Genomic DNA, 26977 nt, shown 5'->3' on the forward strand with positions numbered 1-26977 from the left:
TTTCTTTATAAAAACCTGTGAACTTTTCACCTGAGAGGTAGGTGATAAGACAGAACACAGTATTTACCTATGACTTCTGGACCAATATGGTAATACTAAGTAAATACTCCTGGACCAATAAGTAAATACTAAGTAAATACTCAACCCAATACTCCTCTTCTTTTCCCCTAAAGAGCTGTACAGAACTCTTCTCCAAGGCTCATTTTTGTGTATTATTTCCTGGATCTTCATGGTTGTTTAGAAATGGGTTAAATTTTTTCAGCTCTTCTTCATAATGTCTCTTCTGCAAAACCTATAGTATTTTCGCCAGTATATATCTCTGCTGGTGATATGTTTGTTCATGTTGGATGGAGATAGGAAAAAAATCTGCCCCCCCCCCCATATTGGATTTGCTAGAGGCCCACCTATATGTTGACAGCCACAAAGTGGAATGCCATTTGTTGGACAAATGCGGTTTAACCCTATATGCCTGTGCCTATATAGTTCTGTCTCTTATAAGGCAAGGGGCCTATCCTCTCTATCAACCTTTTTGATACAAGGACTGGGTTAGCTTTTCTCTCCAGGCCTTCTTCTCCTTCCTCTCCTTGGCTTCTGAAGGTTTGTTCCAATTATCAATTGGGATAATGAATCATCCTAAAACTTAGTGACTTAAAACATTAACAATCATTTTAATGACTTAAGACATTAACTGAAACACGAAGTTAGTGTCTTAAAAGATTAACTCAGTGACGTAAACATTAACAATCATTTATTGTTATTTACAGTTCTGATGGCTCAGCTATTATTCCCACTTAGGGAATCTCCCATGGTTGTAGTCAGACAGTGGCTGAGGAAGGAGACATCTCAAAGGCTTCTGCATTCTCCGTGCCTGGTGGTCGATATTGCCTGTTCACTGATATCTCAAGTGTGGGCTGTTGGCTGGAACATCTATATGTGGCCTTCTCATGTGGCTTGGGTTTCCTCACTGCATGGTGGCTAGGTTCTAAGAGGAAGTAGCCAAAGACAACATGGTGCAAGGAAGAGCATGACATTTAACCTAGCCTTGGTGATCAGGGGAAGTGATGACCCATCATACCTCTGCTGCTGCCACTGTGGACTCAAGGGTCCTCGTTTGATTCCGGTAAAGGCACTTGTGAGGGTTGTGTGCTCGATTCCTAATAGTGGTGTGAAGGAGGCAGCTGACTAATGATTCTCTCTCATCATTGATATTTCTATGTCTCTCTGCCACTCCCTTCCTCTCTGAAATCAATAAAAATATATTTTAAAAAATCACAATATCAGATAGATGAATGGGAGGGAAGGAGGCAAGCAAGATGGTACAGACTCAGGATACCAGGAAGAAAGTCAGTTACTATTCTATGATAGGAAGCTGGAAATTACTATTATGGACAAAGCTACACAATGAAGCCTCATCAAATCTGCATGACTCACAATTTGCCACTTAACTATGGTCTCTAAGGCAAAATGGAAATCTATCACCCTCACAAAGCCCTGGCTGAGGAGATAGCCAAGTACACAGTGATGACTACATAAAATTCTTGCACTCCATCCTTCCAGATAACAATGTCTGATTACAGCAGGCAGCTGTAGAGACTCAGTGCTGGTGAGGACGGTCCAGTGCTTGATGGCCCATTTACGTTCTGCCAGTTATCTATTGGTGGCTCTGTGGAGAGTGCTGTGAAGCTGACCATGACCAGTAATAAGCAGCAGATGGATATAATTGTGAATTGGGCTAGGGGCCTGCACATTCAAGTAGAGTTCATCTTGGGAATGCAAGGATGGTTATACACTTGAAAGTCAATCAATACATTTTACCATCTTAGCAGCCAAGGGAAAAAAAATCATATGATCATCTTACTATGTGAAGAAAAAAGCATGTGACAGCCGAAACCGGTTTGGCTCAATGGATAGAGCGTCGGCTTGGGGACTGAAGGGACCCGGGTTCGATTCCAGTCAAGGGCATGTACCTTAGTTGCGGGCATATCCCCACTAGGGGGTGTGCAAGAGGCAGCTGATCGATGACTCTCTCTCATCGATGTTTCTAGCTCTCTATCTCTCTCCCTTCCTCTCTGTACAAAATCAATAAAATATATATTTTTTTTTAAAAAAAGAAGAAAGCATGTGACATCCCTAGATCATTTGGCTCAGTGGATAGAGTGTTGGCCTTCAGACAAGTGTCCCAGGTTCAATTCTGGTCAAAGGCATGCACCTTGTTGCGGGCTTCTCCCCATGCCTGGAGCCTGGTCGGACTCATGCAGGAGGCCAATCAATGTCTCTCACATCGATGTTTCTCTCTGTCTTTTTTTCTCTCTTCCATTCACCCTAAAAGTTAAAGGAAAAATATCCTCGGTGAGGATTAACAACAATAAAAAAAATCACGCGATAACATCCATTTATGGTAACTATGAGTAGGAGGGAATTTCCTCAAACTGATGAAATTGAAAACCTGTAACTAACACCATACTTAGTTATGAAATAACATTTGCTTTCTCCTAACAGCAAGCACAAGGGAAAGTTGTCCACTTTCAGAGCTCCTATTCAGGATCATATTAGAAGTCCTAGCTAGTGCAGAAACGGAAGAGAATAAACAAAAATCAAATGAAGACATGAGAAGGTGCTCAGTATAATTAGTCATTAGCAAAATATGAATTAAAGCAACAATGACATACTATTATACACCTATTAGAATGGCTAAAAAGACCCCATAAATCTCTCCCAAGCTCATAATACCAAGTACTGATGAGGATGCAGAGCAACTGGTAAGCTCAGACATTGCTAGTGAGAGACGAAATATACAAAAGGACAATGACCAGAATCATATGAAAATATAGAATTCTGACCTACAACCTCTGGAGCAAGTAGCAGAGAAGCCAAACCACACCTCTGCAGCAACCAGTCCAGGAAGCCAAACCTCAACCTCTGCAGCAATTGACCCCCCACAGTAACTGCCAAGTTCCCTATTTTTTTGCCCCTGTTTCCAATTTAGGACCAATCAGAGAAAGTCAAAAGGGCTTCCCCAACCAATCACATAGGACACCCTGCTTCTGGTTAGCTTGCAAGTGATGGTGGCTGACTCCCTTGCTATGTAGCAAACTCTGAGTAAATAGCCTCTGTTTGTCATCATTTGGGTGATCTTTGTTTATTTTCTCATATGAATGGTGGGAATGCAAAATGGTACAACTATGGAATACTGTTTGGCAGTTTCTTATAAAGTTAAACATACACTTTGCATATGACTCAGAGATCCTACACCTAGATATTTACCCAAGAGAAATGAATACTTATGTTCACACAGCAACCTGTGTGCAAATCTTTATAGTAGCTTTATTTGTAATCACCAGAAAAATATAAGCAACCTAATGTCTTTCAACTGGATAATGGAATCCTGTTCTAGCAGAAGGAACAGAGTGTAGACTGATCAAGTTCAAGCATATCAAATATGTTTCCTGAAAAGCTCTACTCTCTTAAGGAATGGGGTGTCTAGAGGCTGGTAAACACCAGACATTGAGGTCTTCTGCCACCAGTTATTTCACCAGAGAATTTCTTAGGCTGAGTAACTCTAAGTTCAGGTAATGATGTAGAGATAGCTTATCACTGCAACATCCAACCATAGGTGTGTAATTATTCCCAAAGACTATATGACTAGTTTCAATGTAGTTACACAGGTTCCTGTTTTCTTTGCAGTGGATTTCCTAGAACCATAGAGGCTTGTTGTGGGATTAGCATCAATACCCTGGCATACATTATCCAAAATTGGGCAGCACTGGGGAGCATGCACTTCTTGCTCAGTTGTGCAGTTGACTACACCACCCTAGTTCAAACTATCCATGATGGGACCTCAAATGTAATATAATGGTCAATTAGGAACATCCCTGTCCCTTTCTTCTAGGGGAAATTTCCTTACTCCCCTCCCCAAATATCCACAGCCTAGGGAAATCCAAAAGTTTTCCCCAAATTTCTGTGGAACTCTTCAGACTAATAGCCATACCTCTTACCTGTCATCCTAACTCCAAGTATGGTGTATCCGATGGCTTTTGAGTAAACTTAGATGCAAAATACAGTTACTTCACTTAAAATAACATCAAACATTTCATAAATTGTATAGAAGAGCCAGAGGGTTTATTTGAGGAACCACATTATGCAACACAGAGCATTCAGCGTGATATGAAAATTATGAAATGTTTGCCTTATCTTATATCCAGCTTCTAAAAGTTATGAAATATTTGCCTTATCTTATATCATGCTTCTTTCCCCCATGATTGTTAGGAACACTGTAATTCATTAAATTACATTGCTGAGCTCCACTTTGATGGAATAATACTTATAAAATACAAAATTAACATACGGGTTTATATGGTCCTGATACTTCCATGATTTCATTTGTGCCTGTTGCACTTGAGCCCTGGTTTTGGATTTTTGAATTTCAAAGCCTGGACATAAAGGGACTAGGAATGACTCCTATGCATAGATGAGGGCTGTGGGAAAAGAGTGATAAGTAAGCATTGGGAGTTAAATAGGATCAATATCTGGGGCTGTCTCTGCCCTTAAATTGAGGACACCATTTGTTGTCAGTGCACAGGACCCACATGGGGACAGAGGAGGGCGGAAAAGTTACATGTGGACATCAAGTGCATAGAAAAGCTTTGCTGATTGTCTAAGCTTGCTCCTTTGACTGTAACCAATATGTCACTTATTGACAGTCTGCCCTGGAACCTTGCTTAGCCCCTGTCTGAGTTATCTCAGGTGGATGGTTCTTCTTCCAATATCAACATTGTCAATTGCTTTGCTGATCGACTCATTTTCTAACAGCACTTCCATGGACTTCGTGAGGTCTTCTTTTTCAAAACTAGATGAGCAAGGTTGGCAGGAACACATGAGGACTAATTTTGTAAGAAGTCAGGTCATCATGAATACTTCTTAGTTTTACAGAAGCTTCTGAGTTCAGGAATTCAGAAAATAAGTACAGCAACCGTATTTGTTATTTATTATGTATTGCTGCATTACTGCTACCTCTAAACTCAGTGGTCTAGATTCTAGACTCTAGAACACACATGTCAAACACAAGGCCCTCGGGCCAAATCCGGCCAGCCAGGCCTTGTAATGTGGCCCGCACCGCGCTGTCATCACTGCACTCCACTGCGTTCCATCACAATGACGCGCGGTGACATAGAAGGCTTGTGATCTCGCCGGCCGCCTCGCTGGCCGCCGTACTTGCTATCTATTACGCATGCGCATAGATAACAAGTCACGCGAGATTCAGGAGGCGTGACCTATAGTCCAGCATCCGATGTGGTTGTGCGGGTGGCAGAGCAGAGGAGAGAGTGAGTGTGCGGGCATAAAAAATACACAGCAGAAGCTGCCAGTTCCTGGCATAAAGTGCAGGCATAAAAATCGCAACAGAATCTGCTATCTGTACCCAGCCAGGCATTTATTGACTGACTTTTTTTTTCTCCACTCCATCTGCCAAATCAAGCTATCCCTGTGCAGTTTTCAACTTTTTCCTTCTAACGCAGATTTCCAATAAACTACATCTTTTTCTGCCAATATTGATCCCAAAATGTCCAGGAAAAGAAAAGTTGACGGTGAAGGCAGACAATTTAATGACAAATGGGAAAATGGATACATGTTTGTGCTTAGAGAGGGCAAACCAGTGTGTATATTGTGTTATGAGACAGTGTCGGTGATGAAAGAGTACAATATACGTCGTCATTTTGACACCAAACATAATGTTAAGTATGGCAAATATACTTTGGAAGAAAAGCATAAAATTGTTAAAGAACTAAAAGGCAAACTACAATCACAGCAGCAAATGTTTACAAAGGCTACAGCGAAAAATGATGCTGCAGTGAAAGCAAGCTTTATAGTGGCTGAAGAAATTGCCCGTACTTCAAGGTGTTTTTCAGAGGGTGCCTTTTTGAAGCAATGCATGCTAAAAGTGTGTGAGCAAGTATGCCCAGACCAGATACAGAGTTTTCAAAATGTCAGTTTGTCAAGAAACACCATTGCAGATAGAGTTCAAGAACTCTCAGGAAATCTATCATCACAGCTGGCCGAACAGGCATGCAGTTATCTCGCTTTTTCACTTGCTATCGATGAAAGCACAGACAACACTGATACAGCGCAGCTGTCCATCTTTATACGTGCTACGAAGACCGACCTCTCTGTCACTGAGGAACTTTTGGATGTAGCTGCCATGCATGGTACGACGACTGGTAGAGATATATTTGAGGCTGTGGAGAAATCTATAAATAATTTTAAATTACCCTGGGAAAAGTTGGTGGGGCTAACTACCGATGGCGCACCTTCAATGTGCGGAGAAAAGAAAGGCTTGGTTGGACTAATGAAGGAAAGAATGCAAAAAAGTCACTGCCACACACCCTTGATTACTTATCATTGCATTATCCACCAAGAGGCTATGTGTGGAAAAGTTCTGGACATGAATGACATAATGACCACAGTCATTAAAACTATTAACTTTATACTGGCACGTGGCCTGAATCATCGCCAGTTTCAGCAGTTTTTACAGGAGGTGGGTGCAGAGCATGGAGACGTGCCATACCACACAGAAGTAAGATGGCTGAGCAAGAGCGCTGTCCTCAAAAGATTTTTTGAGCTCAGAGAACAAATTGCTCTTTTCATGGAAAGTAAAGGAAAGCCCTTGCCTGAACTGTTGGATCCCGCCTGACTATGTGATTTTGCTATGATGTGTGACATGCAAGCATCTCACCCAACTGAATCTGAAGCTGCAGGGACGCAAACAAGTCATCACGAAGATGTCTGACATGATCACAGCATTCCAGCGTAAACTTCAACTATGGAAGTCCCAACTGGAACAGGACAATCTTGCCCACTTTCCCGTTTGTTTGAGTATCTCAACCACTATTTCTGGTACTTTTCCTTGCAGTCGGCTGGCTACCAAAGTTAGCCGTTTACTAAGTGAGTTTGAGCGGCGCTTCTCTGACTTTAGAACACAGCACTCAGGCTTTGACATCTTTGCCAATCCTTTTACAGTTGATGTCAACAATGTGCCCCATCACCTTCAGATGGAGATAATCGAGCTTCAGTCTGACAGTGGCCTGAAATCAAGGTTTCAGGATGTTGAAATTGAGGACTTCTACCCTCTACTGCCCCCTGACTCAATGCCAGAGCTCCGACTTCATGCTGCCCATATTCTATCCATGTTCGGGAGCACCTATCTTTGTGAACAGATGTTTTCAATAATGAATCTGAACAAAAACAAGCACAGATCACGCATTACCGATGACAACCTCCATGCTGTTTTGCGGGTTGCTACAGCCCAAGAAATAAAACCGAACATTGACTCATTGATCCGGGGAAAACGGTGTCAGACATCTAGCCAGAAAACAAAACAATGAGCATTTTAGGTACATTCCAATATTACTATTTTGCTTGATACCAATATTACTGTTTTGCTTGATAGCATGTGAGTTGGTTAACAGCACTGTTAAGGAAAAGATTGTTCCACTCATTTTAAATTCACATTTCTGGTTAACATTGTCAGTTTATGACTGTTCAGTAAACCATTCGGCCCACAATTTAGGCTGGATTTTAGATTTTGGCCCCTTCTCTGATTGACTTCGACACCCCTACTCTAGAACAACAAATATTTATTATTTGACACAAATTTAAGAGAATTAGGTGGTTCTAGCTCAGGTCTTTTATGAAGTGTTAGTCAAGATGTCAGCTGGGACTCCATCATCTGAAGGTTTGATTGGGGTTGGAGGATCTGTTTCCTAGATAGTAAACTCACATACTGGTTGGCTAGAGGTCTCAGTTCCTCTCTTGCTGTTGGCAGAGAGCTCAATTTTTTATTATATGGGCTTTTCCACAGAATTTCTTGAGTATCATTATGACATGGTGGCTGACTTCTCCCAGAAATGGGGGTGGGGGGATGGGGCGCGCGTAAGGAGGGAGGGGAGGGAGAGAGAGACAGAGAAAGAGAGAGAGAAACAGAGAGAGAGAGAGAGAGAGAGAGAGAGAGAGAGAGAGAGAGAGAGACAGAGAGAGAGACAGAGAGAGAGACAGAGAGAGACAGAGAGAGACAGAGAGAGACAGAGAGAGAGAGAGAGAGACAGAGAGAGAGAGAGAGAGACAGAGAGACAGAGAGACAGAGAGAAAGAATTTCTATTAGCTCATAGATCAACCACAATACAATTTGGGAGATTTGGGAGGATACTATGCAAGGACATGAATGTCACTGGAGGCTACTATGAAGACTAGCTACCACTGTATGTCCTCTGGTCCCTAATGATTCATGTTCCTCCCACTTGCAAAATACTCACCCCCCACTCCCTGTATCAAGATACCCCAAACTTCAAACCTATTATTAATAGCAGCATCTTGAAGTCCAGAATTTTACCATCTAAATTCGGTTCAGGTAGGTCCTAGCTGGGTTGGCTTAGTGGATAGAGCATTGGCCTTTGTGTTTGATTTTGGTAGAGGGCACATACTTAGTTGCAGGCTTCTTCCTGTCCTGGGCCCTCATCTGGGATCATGCAACCAATTGATGTATTTCTCTTACATAGATGTTTCTCTTTCTTTCCCTCTCTCTAAAAAGGAAAAAAATCAAGGGGAATAATATCCTTGGATGAGGATTTAAAAATAAAATACAATAAAATAAAATAAAAATAAATGTGATGTTTAAAAAATAAAAATAAATTAGGTCCAGGTATGAATGACATTTCTCAAGTGCATTTCCTTAAATAAAGCTGTTCCCTAAGCATAGATTTGACTGAAATTCCTCTCCTTCTTAAGATCCATGAACTGAGGAAAATGCCATCTGTCCCTTCCTCTCAATATAAAATGGTGAAACAGGCATAGGATAATTGGTATAGATATCCTTATTTAAAAAAGGGGGCAATGGCCTGGGTTTTACCTCTCAAGGTTTTAACTGCATCATAAGCTAATCTCACTGAAACTACCTGCAAGTGATTCTGAATGACTTTGGGTGTCTTTACAACTCTTCAACCACACCTTTGGTCCATAAGAAAATTACTAATTTTGTGTCATTTCTACAAATGATGAGTTTTATTCATCACATTTTAATCTTTCAGAATTTCACTTACAAAAAAAAAAGCTTGAACTTCAGTTTGGGGTTTCTCTTAAAATTAATGCTTTTTAAAAATAGCATCTATAGCCTTTAATTTTGTTACAGATTAAAATTTGAGCAGAGCAGCCACCAGAGATGCCTGATGTTCTGAGGAGCTGCCCGCAGCACAGTGGAGCAGGCCAGGGACACTTACACTTGAGACAGTCTACAGAACAGCACACACCAGGTGTGGAAGTCCAAGTTCAACCTAAAAAGACAGCCTCACTGAGCAACCATGATGTCAGCTGAACCTGAGGCGATCTCAGCAGCAGCAAGTGCCTATGGTGGGTTTCCAGGGGGAACTGAGGCAGGCATTCTTAGCTGAGACACCAAGTGGTGGTGGATGCAGTCTTGGACTAGCCCAGCTGACAGTGTAATAAAGATATTATTGACAAAAAAAGATGAAAAAGTTGAGATTATAGAAATAACTCATGCTTCTGTAAAACATTCCAAAAATTCCAAAGTAGGTAAAAAATGAAAGCATTCTCCCCACCTTTTCTCACTCCCTAGCAACAATCTCTGCTACTCTCTTGGTGTACATACTTTTAGATATTTTTCTATGTTTATTGTTGATAGAAATTTCAAAGTTTGGGTTTATTTTTGTCCATGGAGAGAACACTGCACAAATACTTGTGTATATATATTTTTGGTTAAAAAGACAGACTATGCCTATCAACATACACATTCAATAGGTACATACTACATAATGTTAATGATTACAACAAGAACTCTTAAATGGTGCTTACTATGTGACAGATCTGTTCTAAGGTGCTTTATGAATACTAATATATTGACTCCTACAATAGCTCTATTAAGTAGGGGCTATTAGTCTCTTGCATTTTACAAATGAAGGAACTCAAGGCCTTGAGATGTTAAGACATTCAATAATTTGCCACGAAAATACTAGCTCTACCTCAGCTGGAAAGAGGTGGAGCTAGACTTGGAACAAGGCAAGGTGGCTCCATGCTAAACCCTATTTGGTCTGATCACTGTTTGGCCAAGGAAAAAACTGAGCTGCTGAGAGATGAAGAACCCCCTTCCCCCCACCCTCCCCAATAGGCCATCCTGGTTTTAGCAATGGTTCTGTGGCTCTGGGCTCAGACATAACCTTGAGGCCTCTGCAGCTTTTCCCTTTCTTAGTTTTCTCTGTCTCTTTTCCTGAATGTTGGTTCATGGATCGTGGAACTGGGGGGTAAACTTGAACAAATTACTCTTTGTTACTGTATCTGTGTCCAGCTGCCACTGAGAAAGTATCTCACAGAATCATGTGGACTCTTCTTGAAGTATAGTAACCTCTATTTTGTAAAATCTGCTGTTTGAAATTTCCACTAGATATTGACAGTCCTTTGTCTATGAATTAATTCTGCTATTATTGGCTCCTGTAAAACATGCTTGTTTTAATGATAGGGAAAATGAGCTAAACTGTCTGACTTTTCAAACTGCTCCACTGCTGTTCCTGGCTTCTCCCTGCAAGCATACATGGGGCTCTGTAAGAACTTGCAAAGGGGACCAGAAGCCCCATATTTGGGAGACAAAGACATTAGAAAAATATAAAAGGGGAAACTTCCTTCATGTTTTTGCTCAGAATTTGAGAGACATATTCCTCTGAGCCTGCTGGGATAATAAAGCTGTGTAATTCCATTTCTCTAAGCATTGCCTGGTTTTACTCCGATCTTCTTCTTCTTCTTCTTCTTCTTCTTCTTCTTCTTCTTCTTCTTCTTCTTCTTCTTCTTCTTCTTCTTTTTTTTCTTCTTCTTCTTCTCCTCCTCCTCCTCCTCCTCCTCCTCCTCCTCCTCCTCCTCCTCTGCCTCCTCCACCACCTCATCCTCCTCCTCCTCTTCCTAGTTCTCCTCCTCCTAGACCTCCTCCTCCTCCTCCTCCTTTTCCTCCTTGTCCTCCTTTTGAAATATATTTTATTGAATTTTACAGAGAGGAAAGGAGAGGGATAGAGAGTTAGAAACATTGATGAGAGAGAAACATTGATCAACTGCCTCCTGTACACCCCCTACTGGGGATGTGCCTGCAACCAAGGTACATGGCCTTGACTGGAATCAAATCTGGGACCCTTCAGTCCGCAGGCCGATGCTCTATCCACTGAGCCAAACCAGTTAGGGCTCTCCGGTCTTGTATAACATTCTCATGTACCTCAGCAGCCTTCTGGTTTATTAGGCTAAGAGAAACTATTTTCAGTGGAAGTGGAGTTCTTGAGATGTCACGAGGAAAAGAATTTCCTGAGACTAGCTTGGGAGGATAAGGCGTATTTGTTTGGGTGGGAATAAAACCCTGGACTTCCAATGTCCCATTTCCCTTCATCACACCCTGGCAAAAGTCTAACCATGTCTTCATCAGGGCCAGAATAAAGCCCATTGCCCACAGTTTCTGTTCCATAATTAAAAAAATATATATTTTATTGATTTTTACAGAGAGGGATAGAGAGTTAGAAACATTGATGAGAGAGAATCATTGATCAGCTGCCTCTTGCACCACCCCTACTGGGGATGTGCCCGCAATCAAGGTACATGCTCTTGACCAGAATTGAACCCGGGACCTTCCAGTCTGCAGGCCGACTCTCTATCCACTGAGCCAAACCAGTTTCAGCTCTGCTCTATAATTAAAGTCCAGTCAAGTCCAGCATGCTGCATATGAAGTCCATACAGGCCATCAGGAGTCACAGAACAAGAGAGAACAAGATTAAGGGAACTTTTTAGGGATTTTAACTGTAGTTTCTTCAAACTAACTTTTCCAGATTTTCAATGGGGTTTGCTGCCTAGGCAATACATTGTTCCCCAGGCTAGACTGACACGTAAGCACCTCCCCTACACCACCTGCATGTGCCTATCTCCCACTTCTCTTCTGCTGACAATCCAGTATCTGATGGGGGAAAGGGAGGGGTGTTAATCTCCTTGGAGGAACAATGTAGCTTTCTGAAGGTTCCCAGGTGGCCATGCTTACTTACAATAATAACAATAATAAAACTGACTTACTTAGATGCCCTACTTGATTTACCTATTACTAACTTTTCTTTTTCCTGCTTAATGCCACAAGTATGTGAACAATGGAATATTTTGTTCAATAGTGTTAGTCAAGGTGAGTCACAGATTCTGAGAAAGGTGTCTTTCCCCAGAGATTATAGCAATTGAACTGCCAATTAAAACAAGAACAAACTTTCCAACAGGTAAGAACAGGTAATCACAGAGCACTTGGCTCCCCCAGAGGTCAGGTGTTCATTAAGACTCACTCTCACCCAGCTGGCATGGCTCAGTGATTGAGCTTTAACCTATAAACCAGGAAGTCATAGTTCGATTCCTGGTCAGGGTACATGCTGAGGTTGAGAGCTCGATGCCTAGTTGATGGAGGGATGTGTGTGTGTGTACAGGAGGCAGCTGATCACTGATCCTCTGTCATCATTGATGTTTCTCTCTTTCTCCCTCTCCCTTAAAAAAAAAAAAAGACTTGGTCTTATGCTGTCTTTAACCAGAGGACCACACAGGGTAGAGACTGGAGAGGAACCTGTTGGGTTTAGATTTTGCCTCTGCCTGGCCAACTAAATGTCCTTCAGTAAGACACTTAAATTCTGGGTCTCAATCACCTCACTTGAAAGGATGTGTATTTTATGGATGGTAGGCAGAAGTCACAGGGAATCCTCCCTGCAGCATGAAATATCTTTTATTTCCCTTTCAGGCCTTAAAGAATTGCTAACTTTCATTCATGACTGAGAATGAACAGGATAGGTGCTCTAGACGTTCAGTTGGGGATTTCTCATCCATGTTCTCTGGTCCTGGGTGGTGCAGCACCAGCCTGGCTCCAGGTTCCCAGTGACTGTGGGGAGGGAGCTGGGGTTGCCCGGGACAGGATCTGGGCTGCCTGTACCTCTGGATGGACAAGCACAGGCCCTGGGGTGGCAGGGGTCATCAAGTCCTTGGCCACCTCCATGTGGTCACAGGCAGAGAGTAGACTGGGCCTGCTGAGTAGGCTCAGGATGTGTGGGCATGGAGGGCCCAGGCTAGTGCCATCCACAATGGTTTGGTCTTCACCCTGATCTTCACCGAGTAAGAGGACTCAGCTAGGTTTTGCTGGAGAGCAAGGGAGGTCTATTTGTATTTTTTAAATGTTCAATTTATTAAACATACATCTATCAATAGAACTTTAATAAATAAACTTTAATATTTAAGCAGTGATTGCAAATGTTATCAATTTCCTTAAACAATATCAACTGCAATTACAAATTTAATATGTTTATTTGAATACTCTTTAAAGACTACACAAAACAAAAAATACAATAGTTATAAACATTATAAACATATATGTACTGTCATTACACTTAAATTTATTTTAAGACACCAACACTGTAGACTTAGTTCATTACTTCGTGGTTTCTACTTGCTATTATTTTTCTCTGGGAAGAAGATACTTTTTAAAGGTTGCTCAAATATGTCTTTGATGTTTTCTTAATGTTACTGAAAAATTGTTATACTCCCTGCACCCCCAAAGAACATTGTCTCAGAAACTCATATACACCTGGCTACAGAATTGGGCTTCTCAGCAGGTTGATCCATGCTTTGGACTCTCAAGCTTGTTGTATCTACCAAGGAGTTATCTTTGTTTCAGTAAAACTTATCCTGTTACCCTAATAAGTCTTTTAATGTTTGTGTCTTCCACTAAATTTGTAGTTTCTGCATCTATAATGATGTATGCCTTTGGTTTCACTTGGGCAGAGTTATGGAACCCCTTGTTCTGTCATTATGATATAGTTAGCATTACTTTAAAATTATGCCTGTGCTAGTAATGTCATATGGTTAAGGGCCATCTAGTAGATTTGTCTCCTGGGAGAGAGGATTGTGTTTGCACATTTGTGTCCATCTTTAGGACATTTGGTTCACCCAGCATCTCAGGACCCTCTTTCTCCTTGATCCTGGAGTAGGAGCAATGCTGATTAACCAGTTAAACTTCCTTTCTACCTGGTTATCATGTGTATGTAGCCACATGTACTGATCTTGGAACACTTCCTATTTTTTTCTGGGTCTATTTAGCTCACACACAATCTTTTGTTTTCATTTTTTCCCCATTGAGCATTAAAAATGAACACATATCTGTTCATTATAAACATATATGTACTTAGAAGAAACACACATACTCATAATTAGTAATATTCACTTTCCTATAAATTTGAAAAACTATATAAAAAAACCCCTCTCTGTGCCATATCTATTGTGAGGATGAAGACCATTCTCAGCAATAATTCTGTGGACATCCCAGAAAATGTGGACATCACTGTGAAAGGATGTATTTTGTGGTGAAATAGAAAGGAACTGGCCACATGATATGTAGTCATGTACAGAACGTGATCAAGGCTGTTCCACTGGGCTTCTCTTACAAGATGAGGTCTGTGTACACTCACTTCCCTATCAACATTTGTGGTTATTCAGGAGAATGTTGAAATTAGATGTTTCTTGGGCAAAAAAATATACCCGATGAGTTCAGATAGGGTCAGGCATTGCTTGCTCAGTATCTCAAGCCCAGAAAGATGAGCTAATTCTTGAAGGAAACCACATTTATGTTGTATCAAGTTCAGCTGCTTTGATTGAGCAAGACACAACAGTTGAAACAAGGATATCAGAAAGTTTTTAGGTGGTATCTATGTTACTGAAAAAGGAACAGTTCAGCAGGTAGATGAATGAATAAGATTTAAGTTGTCTAACTATAAAAACACCAAGATGCTGAATGATTTGTCATACTTGTCACATTTAAAGATGCAATGAAAGCCTCACATTAAATTTTTTAAAAAACCTTAAAAAATTCTAATATAATCACTCATATACTTTTTGGTAACAGTTTACAGTAACTACTTTGTAATACCATCATGAAGTTATGCCTTTTACAAACAATTGTAACAGACACTCTCGGTGTCTAACTCCCAGTGTCTTGTCCTTTCTTGCTTATTGGTGGGGTCCCAAATATGTTTGTGTCTTCATCTTTCCTCATGTAATTCAGGGATACATCCTGGCAAGGTTAGGCTGCTCATGGTGCTTTCATTTCCTTTGCCTCTTTGAAGGATCTGGGTTTGGTGTTCAGTTTTGGCCAAAGATGGGTGAGGGGCAGCTGCTGGATAGTTTCTGGGAAAGGTTCCCCTGCTCTTAGAAAGAGGCACAGGAGGAATGGCTCTTCTTTTCCAAATGGATGTTGCTATGTATTTAGGGGATTACTGAGGTGGTAGCAGGCATTTTGCTAAGGAGGTAATCTATTGAGGAGCTGACTCATGAAGGATGGAAAGACAGAAAAACAAACAAATCCTGGCTTCCTTTTTTTTTTTTTTTTTTTTTTTTTTTTTTAAAAAAAAAACTTAATTTTTATATTTATTTATTAATTTGTTTTTAGAAAGTGGGGAAGGGAGAGGGATAGAGAGATTAGCTGCATCCTGCATGATCCCTACTGGAAATTGATCTGGCAACCTGGGTATGTGCCAGATTGGGAATCAAACATGGGACCTCTTGGTTCATGGGTTGATGCTCAACTACTGAGTTATACCAACCAGGCAAACCTTGGCTTCTTGATGATGCTGTTGAGCCACAGAGCAAACAACCCTAGAACCAGTCTGTCTTATGGGCTGCTTCTTTTCTGCAATAATAACCTTTCCTTATTGTTTGAACTATTTTAAAATGATTTTTTTTGATTAACTGCAACTAATTAATCAATTGATTTTTGGTTATTAGCAAGTTACATTTATCTATTGCAAGTAACCCTATTTATTATTTAGTCTTTGCTCCTCAAAAAGTCACAACATAGCCAGTGGAGGCCTCTCCGAATGGACATCTTGCCCTATCAGAACTGCTTGTGACTTCCCTGAGAGCAAAGAGCTTACAGGCATGTGTGCATAACCCATGGACAGGCAATAGTGCAATGAAGGCCTGGGGAGGGGGCAGGAGCAGAGTGGAGGGGATATTGGGGAAAAAGGAGCATCTGTAATACTTTCAACAATAAAGGTAAAAACAAAAAACAAAAACAAAATTTAATTTTCATCCTGTAGGCAACAGAGAGGCCAGGACTTGTAAGCTAAAAAGGAATGAGCCGCAGAGCCTTGCACAGGGCACAGACACAAGCGTTCCCACTTGGTTAAATTAGTTTGGTGGCTGAATGTACCTTCCTCAGGTGCTGACCCGGCCTCCTTGCTTCTTCATCCACCCCTACAGCCCTAAGCATGACCTTTGGCAGGGGTGAACCAACCTGGGAGGCCAGTGTGTGTGTGTGTGTGTGTGTGTGTGTGTGTGTGTGTGACTTGGTGTGTCTACGTGTTCAGATGGTGGGGACTTACCACACACATTCTACCTGCTTGCTGGGCTAGGTGTCAATTTCTTCTTCCTGCGTATTTTCTGCCCAAAACGTCTCTGCTTCCTCATTCCATCTTCCTCCCACAAAGATAAGGGTCTGCACCCAAAACCACATAGTGCCTGCCTTCCTGAGCTGGGGCCCAGGTCTGGGCTGCCCAGAACCGGGTTGATGGAGACCTTGCAATTCTTCTGCAATTTCCCAGTAAGGCTTTGGGGGGCGGGGCGGGGCGGGGTCTTGAGCCCTTTTATTAGGCACCTCCACTCTTCTTCCCACTCAGAAGGCACGAAACTTCTCTGTGGAAGATGGGTGTCTACCGCATCCGCGTGTCCACTGGGTCCTCGCTCTTCGCGGGCTCTGCCAACCAGGTGCAGCTGTGGCTGGTGGGCCAGCACGGGGAAGCCGCGCTCCGGGGGCGCCTGAGGCCTGCGCGGGGCAAGGTGAGCTGGCCCCCACCCTGAGGACCTCACCTACCTGGGAAGAGGCCCAGGAGGATCTCACCTACCTGGGAAGAGATCCAGGAGGACCTCACCTACCTGGGAAGAGGTCCAGGAGGACCTCACCTACCTGGGAAGAGGCCCGCGCTGGGCGGAGCGGGGCACACAGAGCGCCCTCTGGCTTCCCTGGGATGGAGAGGATGCTCCTGCAGCACCTCCTTCACAGAGCGCTCTCCTTTTGCGGAGATCCTGCAGCAGCTGCATGTCTCTGAGCTCTTCTATTTTGTTTAGAAAAGAGGAAGGGAGGGAGGAGGGAGAGAAAAAGAGGTGGGGGGAGAGAGAAAAAAGAGAGAGAGGAGAGGAGAGAAGAGGAGAGGAGAGGAGAGAAGAGGAGAGGAGAGGAGAGGACCGGATTTTGTTCTTGTATGTGTCCTGATCATGGGTGGACCTGGAACTTTGGGGCGTCAGGTCACGCTCTAACCTACTGAGCTACCTGGAGAGGGACGCTGCCTCCATTCGGAAACTCTATTTCGAACCTCTTCCACCGAGGCGGGGAGGAGAGGAGAAACTAAGAGCTGAATTTCCTGATCCCTTCCCATCTCTCATCACATATACCGGTTCGGCCCGGGCTCCTGTTACTTTTTCTTCCCCATTTCCCATCCCCACATTTCCGTCGCCCACCCCGCTCTTTCCAGGACCTCCAGATCCGGATGTCTGTCCCGCGGGAGCCTCAAAGGAATATGCCCAAGCGAGGTCTCCCCTTTCCCACCCCCACAACTCCCCCCTTGCCTTCCTGGAGGTGTTACGCCAGCGTCTGGCTCTGTTTGCCTGGAAACAAGAATCAAGCGCTGTCAATTCTGCCTCCTGGACATCTCCGGCTTCTGGGTCCGGATGCCCAACCCACTCCCGACCACCAGTGCCCCCTGAACCTATGCCACCTTCCGCTTCTTCCCCCGCCTGGCAGATTCCTTTCTTGCCCTTCCAGCCCCTCTGCAGACAGATCGATTTCATCGAAATTCACCCTCAGCCTCATAAGACCTCTCCACAGACATCTGAATGGCTTCTGCCGGTTCTCAGCACCACCTTCTTGGCTTACCCTTGGAGGCTTTTCAGGATCTAGTCGTTCTCATCTCCCACGCACTCTGAACTGCACTCACCCTCCACGCTCTCGCTTCCTCTCCTTGGCACGCATTTCTCCAACCTTTCCTCTCTCTCACTTTCCCTGGCTAATCCCTTCACACCCAGAGGTCTCTGCTCACACCCAGCGGAGGGGGCGCTGGGTCTCTGGGCTGTAAGTGCCTGGTCAACAGTGTATCTCCCCGTGCAACTGTGGGCTCGCCTGTGGCGGTGCCCAGCTCAGTGCTGGGTTGGATCAATGACTATGAGGAGGAAAGAGGAGGAAAGAGGAGAATAGAGGAGAACAGAGGAGAGATAGGGCAGGAAGGAGTGCATCTTCCCTGCTCCTCTTGCTCACCCCGGGCTGAAGAACTCCAAGACCCATAATGGGGACGAGGTGACACCTGGTCGGGGCGCCCCCTTTCTCTGTTTGACTCCTTTTCCTGCACTTTCCCAGAGGCCCAGCCAAAGGGCCAGGGCGGGGAGCTGGGCTCAGTCTCAGCTGAAGGGCCAGAGCGGGAAGCTGAACTCAGTCCCAGTACCCACTACAGGCGATGGCCCTGGATGCTGAGCCTCTTGTGTTGCCTGCAGGAGACAGAGTTCCAGGAGGATGTGAAGGAGTACCTAGGGCCCCTGCTGTTTGTGAAAATGCGCAAAAAGCAATTGCTACAGGATGACGCCTGGTTCTGCAACTGGATCTCCGTGCAGGGCCCTGGGGCCGGTGGGGAGGAGTACCGCTTCCCGTGCTACCGCTGGGTGGAGGGCAGTGGCATCCTGAGCCTCCCCGAGGGCACAGGTGAGCGCAGGGTGGGGTGTGAGGAGGCCTCTGGGGCCCAAGAGAAGCTGGGGTTGGGGGAGAGGAGGAGAGGGAACAGGGTGTGAGGGCAGGAACATGAGGGCTGGGTCTTTTTTCCTTTGGGAAGAGGTGGATTGCTGGAGTTGGCAGCAGGCTGGGGAGGGGCATGATGCTGAAAGCTCACCCCTCCCCTTCAAGGGTGAACTGAGAAGGCACCCCTGGCAGGGACAGGGGGAGGCTCTCAGGAGAAGCCTCATTGTCCATGCCCTTGTCCTTTCCCTCCTTCCTCCTCTAGGCCGCACGTTGGTAGATGACCCTCAAGGCCTGTTCAAGAAACACAGGGAGGAAGAGCTGGAAGAGAGAAGGAAGCTGTACAAGTTAGCCTAACCTGCCCCTGATAATCCTCCCCCCCCCCCAACCTGGCAGTGAGTCCCGGCCCTTCCTGGCATCAATGCCTGATTTCATTTCTGCCCCACAGATGGGGTAACTGGAAGGATGGGTTAATCCTGAATGTGGCTGCGGACAATTTATGTGACCTCCCGCAAGATGAGAGGTTTCTGGAGGACAAGAGAGCTGACTTTGAGTCTTCACTGGCTGTGGGGTGAGAACAGTGTGGGCTGGAGGAAAGGGAGTTATCTTGATCCAGGGGCTCTTATTCACTGAACAGAGCTGGATTAGCCTAAGGGGGTGCTGATAGTTATAATGTGTGATTTTGAGACTAACTTTCAAATGCTTCACCTATCCTTACCTGAAGGCTGGCCAAATTAGCTGTCAAAGACTCTCTAAATGTTCTTGTTCGCTGGGATGATCTGGATGACTTCAACAGGATCTTCTGGTGTGACCACAGCAAGCTGGCTGGTTAGTATCCCTATCTCAGTACTTCTCCCAGGACCCTTTTCACCCAATCTAGGGAACCAGGGCTGGGAGACCTGAGTTCTGGGTTTCTCTGGTGGGCTAGATGCAAGAGGGAATGGTTTGGTGGGGCTTAGAAGAACCAGGGCACCAGATCTCACAGCCTGTTCCACAACTGCCACCCTCAGAGAAGGTGCGGGATTCCTGGAAGGAGGATGCCTTATTTGGATACCAGTTTCTCAATGGTGCCAACCCCATGCTGCTAAGGCGCTCCAGTGGCATTCCTGCCCGCCTAGTGTTCCCTTCAGGGATGGAGGAGCTGCAGGCCCAGCTGGAGCAGGAGCTGAAGGTATGGATATGATGGCCCAAAGGAGGCCACACAGTGAACTGGGAGTGTGGTCTGTGTTTATGCTGCTCCAGGCCCCACTATGAGCCCAATTTGCCCCCAAATGCAAGAGGGGATTCTACAGGGAAATCCTGAGTGATCCTGGAGGTGTGCCACCACATGGTCTTCCCACTCAACTGAGAAAAGCATGTTGTGGAGGAAGAGTGTGAGATGGGTGATAGATGCAATCAAAATGAAGAAATAACTGGGCCTTGGTACTAAGGATTTGGGGGAGTGTGTAGTTAGAGAATCAGATGGGTTGGGCTTATTAATAAAGAGTCAACATGGATCAATTGATGGGTTGGACAGACAAAATTCCTGGATTATAGGGTGAGACAGACTTGGGTTTGAACCCTGGCTGTGCTGTTTCCAAACCATGTGACTTCAGGCAAGTCATCTATCTTATTTTATCATGTTTCCTTAAAAAACAAACAAACAACAACAACAAAAAAAACCCCAAAAAAACAAAAACAAACAAACAAAACCACCCCAAAACCCTGAATTTAATTCAAGTGTTTGTAAGATTTATGTGAAGCAATAGCATGCGAATCATTACCTGTTAAAAAGTAGGTGATGGAGATAAGTTAGTTTCCTTCTTGTTCTTCTTCCTTTGGGGAATCAGGGTGGGAAGTAGATGCCTTATACTGATAGTCCTCACTCTCTGCCCCCATCTAGGGAGGCACGCTGTTTGAAGCCGACTTCTCCCTGCTGGATGGGATCAAGGCTAATGTCATCCTATGTAGCCAGCAATACCTGGCTGCCCCTCTGGTCATGCTGAAACTGCAGCCTGATGGGAAACTCTTGCCCATGGTCATCCAGGTGAGAGGACTCATGATTTCTGCTCTTTGGTGTTTGGCCCTCTCAGCTCAGCCCTTCACCCAAATTCATTGAGGATTCACTTGTGCTAAAGCACTGGAGATGGCAGTATAGGAGGCAATGGGAAAAGGCAGAAAGGTGCGGTCTAGCTGGAGAGAGAGACTGGGAAAATCTAAATATGCTCCAGTACTGAGGAAATACCCAAAGGTGGAGATAGTGTGGGAGGGGTCATGGGAGGTGGGTTGGGCATAGCTGTGGCAAAGGAGCAGGACCTCTTCCCAGGGGAAGATGGGTTGGGCAGTGAGGCTGATGTGTGCAGAGTATGAGAAGTTAGATTGTCAGTGGACCATTGGGCTGGAGTGTTGAGGGGTAATGTGAAGGCCCAGATTGTAGTTGGCAGTGGATACCAAATCAAGGAGTATGAATATAGGAAGTTGGTGTTGGCTGTTGTGAACCATGTTATGGACACATTCTATGGGTCATTTTGTTTAGGATGGATTGGAGAAGGGAGATTCTAATCTGGAGATTAGGTTGTCATGCTACAGCAATTGCCCAAGATGGAGGTAATGGACTCAAGTTGTGGAGAATAGCTGTGGGTGTGCAGAGGAAAGCTATAAGGGCATGCAGAGGAAGATTAAACTGGCCTGGATTCAAGGAAAGAGAAAAAGAAGAGTTAGGCAAGACACCTGTGGAAATAGGACAAATAAAGAGGAAAAGGTGCTCAGATGGGCTTTTGTCTGGCCAATTATGAGGGAATTAGAGGCCTGATGCATGAAATTTGTGCAAGAGTAGACCTTCCTTGACCCGGCTGGGGCACCGGCTTCCCTCTGGCACCTGGGACACAGGCTTCCCTCTGGCCACTGGCAGACACCCGGGACCCAAGCTTCTCTTACAGCTCCTGTTCGTCTGGAAGGTCATCCTGAAGGACGTCTGGTCTAATTAGCATATTATGTTTTTATTATTATAGAGGGGGTGACACTCCAATTATTACATCTAGCCAGTTACTAGCTGAGAACTGGAGACTTAATCTGTTGAATAGGGATGGTGCTGAAAGATTAGGGAGAAGCTGAAATTTCTGAAAAAGTGTGGGATAAAGGAAGCAGAAGGTTTGAATCTTCTCCACACGGAGGGGAGTGAAAGGGGAAGTGGAGGCCAGGAAGTTGGTAGAAGAGGAGCTTCTGCAGAAGCAGAAGCAGCTTGTACAATGTTAATGCACTGAGTGGGTCAGGAGAAGGAATAGTGGCTGCTGGGAGTAGCAGCAGTGAGATGGAGAAAGCTAAGTAAATCTGGGGAAGAAGGGAGGGGTTAAATATGCAAAGGAGGGGGAATCTGCTGGGCACCTGGGCACTCATCCTCTTTTCCCCACACTGTATCCTCGATCCAGCTCGAATTGCCACGCATGGGATCCCCACCACCAACACTTTTCCTGCCCACGGATCCCCCGATGGCCTGGCTCCTGGCCAAATGCTGGGTCCGTAGTGCTGACTTCCAGCTTCACGAGCTTCTCTCTCATCTTCTGAGGGGACATTTGATGGCTGAGGTTATCGCTATGGCCACCATGAGATGCCTTCCATCGATACACCCTATCTTCAAGGTAATACCTTATCCCCTTCTCTCCTGCCTCTGCCTCTGCCCCATGTCACAGTCTGATGTTTGGAGGTAACCTCTCTGTAGAATCTAAGGGAGCAGGGAAATGCCAACCAATGAGAGACAAGGGAGCAAGAGAGTGAGGTGGCTTGTTCTACATTTACAACAGGGTGACATCACCTCCGAATGAGGTGGAAATGATTCATTGGCAAGGTGGGGGATGCAAGGGTGGGAGGTGACAATGTATGAAGCACAGATTGATGAACATACAGTATATAGACAGTGCCCACAAATGATTGAGGATTCCATCGCAAAAGGGAAGACCAAGCAAATAACATAGTAGTCTTTTCCAGCCAGTTTTGACCTGTCCTAAAATAGTAACTCACAGACCAGTTAGACATACTCAGGTCCACAACAGTGGCCGGTTTGTTTTATTTAACAGACAATTTAGATCGAATATTCACCCATTAACTTTTCTTCTTGGGTGCCTCCAATGTTGCAAGAACCATTCTAGATGATTGTGATTTTGGAAATGTTCATGTCCATTTGGGGCTACCATCCAATAAAGACTGTATTATGACAGATCAGCTGTGACAAGTACAATGCAGAGAATCAAAGCAGAGCGATGTGATGTGGAGTTCAGACTGAGTGGCCAGGAAAGGCTCCCATGTTGAGATGACATAGAGAATGAGGCTCTGAGGAGCCAGCCTTGAGATGATCAAGGTGCACATTGTTCTGGGCAGAGGGAACACGTGAGAAGAGTGCAGAGGTTCCAAGGCAGGAGCAAGCCTGGCATGTTTGAGGAAAGGAAAGGAGGTGAGTGTAATGGACAAAAAGGGAGAAGGGAGGAGAGGAAGGTCTGCAGGTAGGTGTGGTAGAGCATGCATTCCAGTGGAGGCAATTAGACTCCTCACAGGGGGTGAGAGTCTAGAACTATGGAAAAGTTCTAGGGTGCAAAAACTTAGAATATTTTATGTATAAAGCACATATATACAACTCTATCTTGTTTGGCTCAGTGGATGGAATGTTGGCCAACAGATTAAAGGGTTTCAGGTCAAGGGCACATACTGGGTAGTGGGCTCAATCCCCAGTAGTGGGTGGGCAGGAGGCAGCCAATCAATGATTCTTTCTCATCATTGATGCTTCTATCTCTCTCCATCCCCTTTCTCTCTGAAGTCAATGAAAAAATAAATAAAGGACACACACACACACACACACACACACACACACGCACATACACACACAACATAACAGATATACTATGTGCAGCATTACAATTTCAATGGTTGAGGGGAGAGAAAACACTATCTGAAAAGGCTCTGTAGAGGAGTGGATAATGAAAAAGGTTGAGAAACATTGAACTAGAACTTGAACGGTCTAATATGAAAAGGGAAGGAGAATTATTTCTTCCCATTATGCAGCCATTATTCAATGGTTTGTGGAATGAATTACAATTTGACTGAACACTCTTGGTGTCTAGGGACCACTGAACTTCATGGCTCTGCTTTTCCTGAAGACCTGGCACCTTTTCTGTTCTTCACTTTCAATTTCCTGCAGGGACTTGCCGCAGGTCTATCCTGACCTGCTCTTCCCTGCTCTCTTCCTCCAGCTGATAATCCCCCACCTGCGATACACCATGGAAATTAATGTGCGGGCCAGGACTGGGCTGGTTTCCAAACATGGCATTTTTGACCAGGTATGAAGAGAGAAGGGGGCTTCTGGAGCTCATGCTCCATCTGGCTCTGGCCTCCAGCAGTGGAGTTGCCTGACCCTGCCCATCCTTGCATTTCAGGTGGTGAGCACCGGTGGGGGTGGCCATGTGGATCTGCTTAGGCGCGCTGGACCCTGTTTAACCTATAGATCATTCTGCCCCCCTGATGACCTGGCTGACCGGGGGCTTCTGGGAGTCAAGTCTTCTTACTATGCTCAGGATGCTCTGCGGCTCTGGGAAATCATGTATCGGTGAGGCAAGGGGAAGGCAGGGCTTGGGGGGAGGGTGGGCAGTCAGGGAGTGGCTTGAGAGACCAGGTGACCTGTGTTGGAGGGCTGGGTGCCCTGACCTGGCCATGTGGGCAAGGAGCACATGGCCTGGAGGCTCCCTGTGAGCTTCAGCTCTCTTGACCCAACCCCTTGGCTGACAGCTATGTGGAGGGAATTGTGAGTCTTTACTTTAAGACGGACAACGCGGTGAAAGAGGACCTGGAACTGCAGAGCTGGTGTCAAGAGATCACTGAAATTGGCCTGCGAGGGGCCCAGGACCAAGGTGAGTTGAGTCCCTGCCCTGAGAATGCCAGTAAGGATGATTCCTCTTGGGAATATCCCCAGAATCCACCCTGCTTCTATGAAACTTCCCAGAAGGATGGCCAACCCCTATTAACATGCCCAATGGCCTTTTCAGGTTCTTATGCCAGAAGAATCCTGCTAAGTCCCAGGTGCAGTGGGACCAGTGGTTGCTCATAAATGCTTAACAACTGGCTCTCTGTGGAAAAAAAACAAAGAAAAAAAGCCCTGATTTGTAGCATTTGCCCATTCCATGGTGTAAATATTTTCACTACAGCTCTCATTGTGATGTCACCAGCTTTCTACACACCTGAAAATTTAACATATCTGACTCTTGTGAGCCAGTGTGAGCCATACCAGTACCCCATTGAGTAGGGTCCTCCCAGGAGATCTCCCCGTTTCTCCTACCACAACCCATGCTCATGTCAGTGTCCACAATAGTTCCTCAGAGTCCTTGACACCCTTTCTTTTCGCTCGTATTCTTCCTGCTCAGCCTCTCTGAGCTCTGTTTCTGTTCCTGGCCTCCCAGCTTCTAACTGTCCTTACCTCCTGCAGGATTTCCCATGTCCTTAGAGTCCCGGGACCAGCTTTGCCACTTTGTCACCATGTGCATCTTCACCTGCACTGGCCAGCACTCTTCCGTTCACCTGGGCCAGGTAATTGTTATAGGGGGGCAGTGGGCATTTGCACTTGGAGTGGTAGTGGGGGCGGCGGTGGGTGTGGGTGTGGGTGTTCAGGTGGCTAAAGGATTTTTATGCTTAGCAGTTTCATTCTAGATATCTTCCCCTTCTTAGCTGGATTGGTATGCTTGGATCCCTAACGCACCCGGCACCATGAGGCAGCCCCCACCGACCACCAAGGATGTGACACTGGAGATGGTGATGGCAACACTGCCCAACTTTCATCAGTCTTCTCTCCTGATGTCCATTACCTGGCAACTGGGCAGACATCAGCCCGTTAGAGTGAGAGCCAGATGGCCTGGTCCCTGAGGAAGGGGGCAGCTGTGGGGAGGTGTGGGGCTCCAAACTGGGGTTCATAAGGCTCTCAGCTGCTTCTCTCTCCATCTCAGGTGCTTCTGGGCCAGCATGAGGAGGAGTACTTTTCAGGCCCTGAGCCCAAAGCCGTGCTGAAGAAGTTCAGGGAGGAGCTGGCTGCCCTGGATAAAGAAATTGAGATTCGGAATGCAAAGCTGGATATGCCCTACGAGTACCTGCGACCCAGCATAGTGGAAAACAGTGTGGCCATATGAGCACCCTGGCCTGTGGTTGTTTCAGCATCTCTTCCCCCCAACCCTCAGTCCCATCCCTTAGAGTTTTTAGTCTTCCTCTCCCCAAGCATGCCCCCTTCTATCTCCACCTTCCTTAGAGAGTCACCTTTTCTCTGTGTCTGTCCACAGTGAACACATTTTACTCTAGACTCACCACTAGGGGGCTCATTTCCTCCTTATCCCTCCCACTTTTCCTATTGTCCTCCCCTCCTCCCTCAACATTATATCAACTGTTTCTTTGGATTAGGGCAATAATACTCCACATGTTTATAATTTTGAGTTTAACAATAAAAAATATTTTAGACTAATGAAAGAAAAGAATTTAGATTAAACTCTACTAAATCAAACACTGGCAAAACAGTATATAGAATGTCTTTTTAACTCGGTGTGATTTAACAGGTCCTTAAGCCAGACACAACACATTGACATGGAAATTCTCACGTTGTGGCTCACTTAGAAAATGATACGTGGAAGTAAAGTGGTTAAATCGAAGAAGCTGCTCCCAGCTGGAGGGATTTGGCCATGGGGCTTTAGGTTGAGGGATCCATACTTATAAACCATTTGCAGTTCCCCAGCCGGAGGCTCCAAATAAAGATAATGAATGGGAAAGATAGTAAAAATCTCGTTCTTATTTTTAATGAATGACAACAAAGGAATTAATAAATTCCAACTTCTGTATCTTATTAAATTTTGAAAAATTAAACTTGGAAGTTTCTTTCTTTTATCCCCCCAAATATATTTTTATTGATTTCAGAGCAGCTGGGATAGGGAGAGAGAGATAGAAATGTCAATGATGAGAGAGAATCATTGATCAGCTGCCTCCTGCACACATTAATGGGGATCGAGCCCATAATTAGGCTATATGCCTTGGCTGGAATTGAGCCCAAGGTCCTTCAGTTTGTAGGCCAATGCTTCACTGAGTCAAACCAGCTAGGGGGGGAGTTTGTTTCTTAATATGATCATCTGTGGATAAATATTTTTAAACCTTTATTGTTGAGAGTGTTACAGA

General features: G+C 44.9%; 1 protein-coding gene and 1 pseudogene across 2 annotated transcripts; both read left to right on the forward strand.

Annotated features, from left to right (window-relative positions):
- Positions 1–7698: 7698 nt before the first annotated feature.
- LOC311610768 (SNRPN upstream reading frame protein-like) lies at positions 7699–9486 on the forward strand (annotated as a pseudogene). Its single transcript has 2 exons — positions 7699–7726; positions 9226–9486. The product of its transcript is annotated as an SNRPN upstream reading frame protein-like (transcript).
- A 7226-nt stretch (positions 9487–16712) lies between these two features.
- LOC311611255 (polyunsaturated fatty acid lipoxygenase ALOX15) lies at positions 16713–26661 on the forward strand. The gene is made up of 14 exons (XM_084863277.1): positions 16713–16872; positions 18577–18781; positions 19077–19158; positions 19260–19382; positions 19536–19639; positions 19822–19982; positions 20694–20837; positions 22219–22428; positions 24031–24117; positions 24214–24383; positions 24563–24684; positions 25257–25357; positions 25496–25663; positions 25771–26661. Exons 1-14 carry the CDS (start codon positions 16738–16740, stop codon positions 25948–25950), a joined length of 1992 nt encoding a protein of 663 aa, XP_084719403.1. The 5' UTR covers positions 16713–16737; the 3' UTR covers positions 25951–26661.
- Positions 26662–26977: the final 316 nt, after the last annotated feature.

Source organism: Pipistrellus hanaki (assembly GCF_964339955.1).
Source record: "Pipistrellus hanaki genome assembly, chromosome: 16".
NCBI lineage: Eukaryota > Metazoa > Chordata > Mammalia > Chiroptera > Vespertilionidae > Pipistrellus > Pipistrellus hanaki.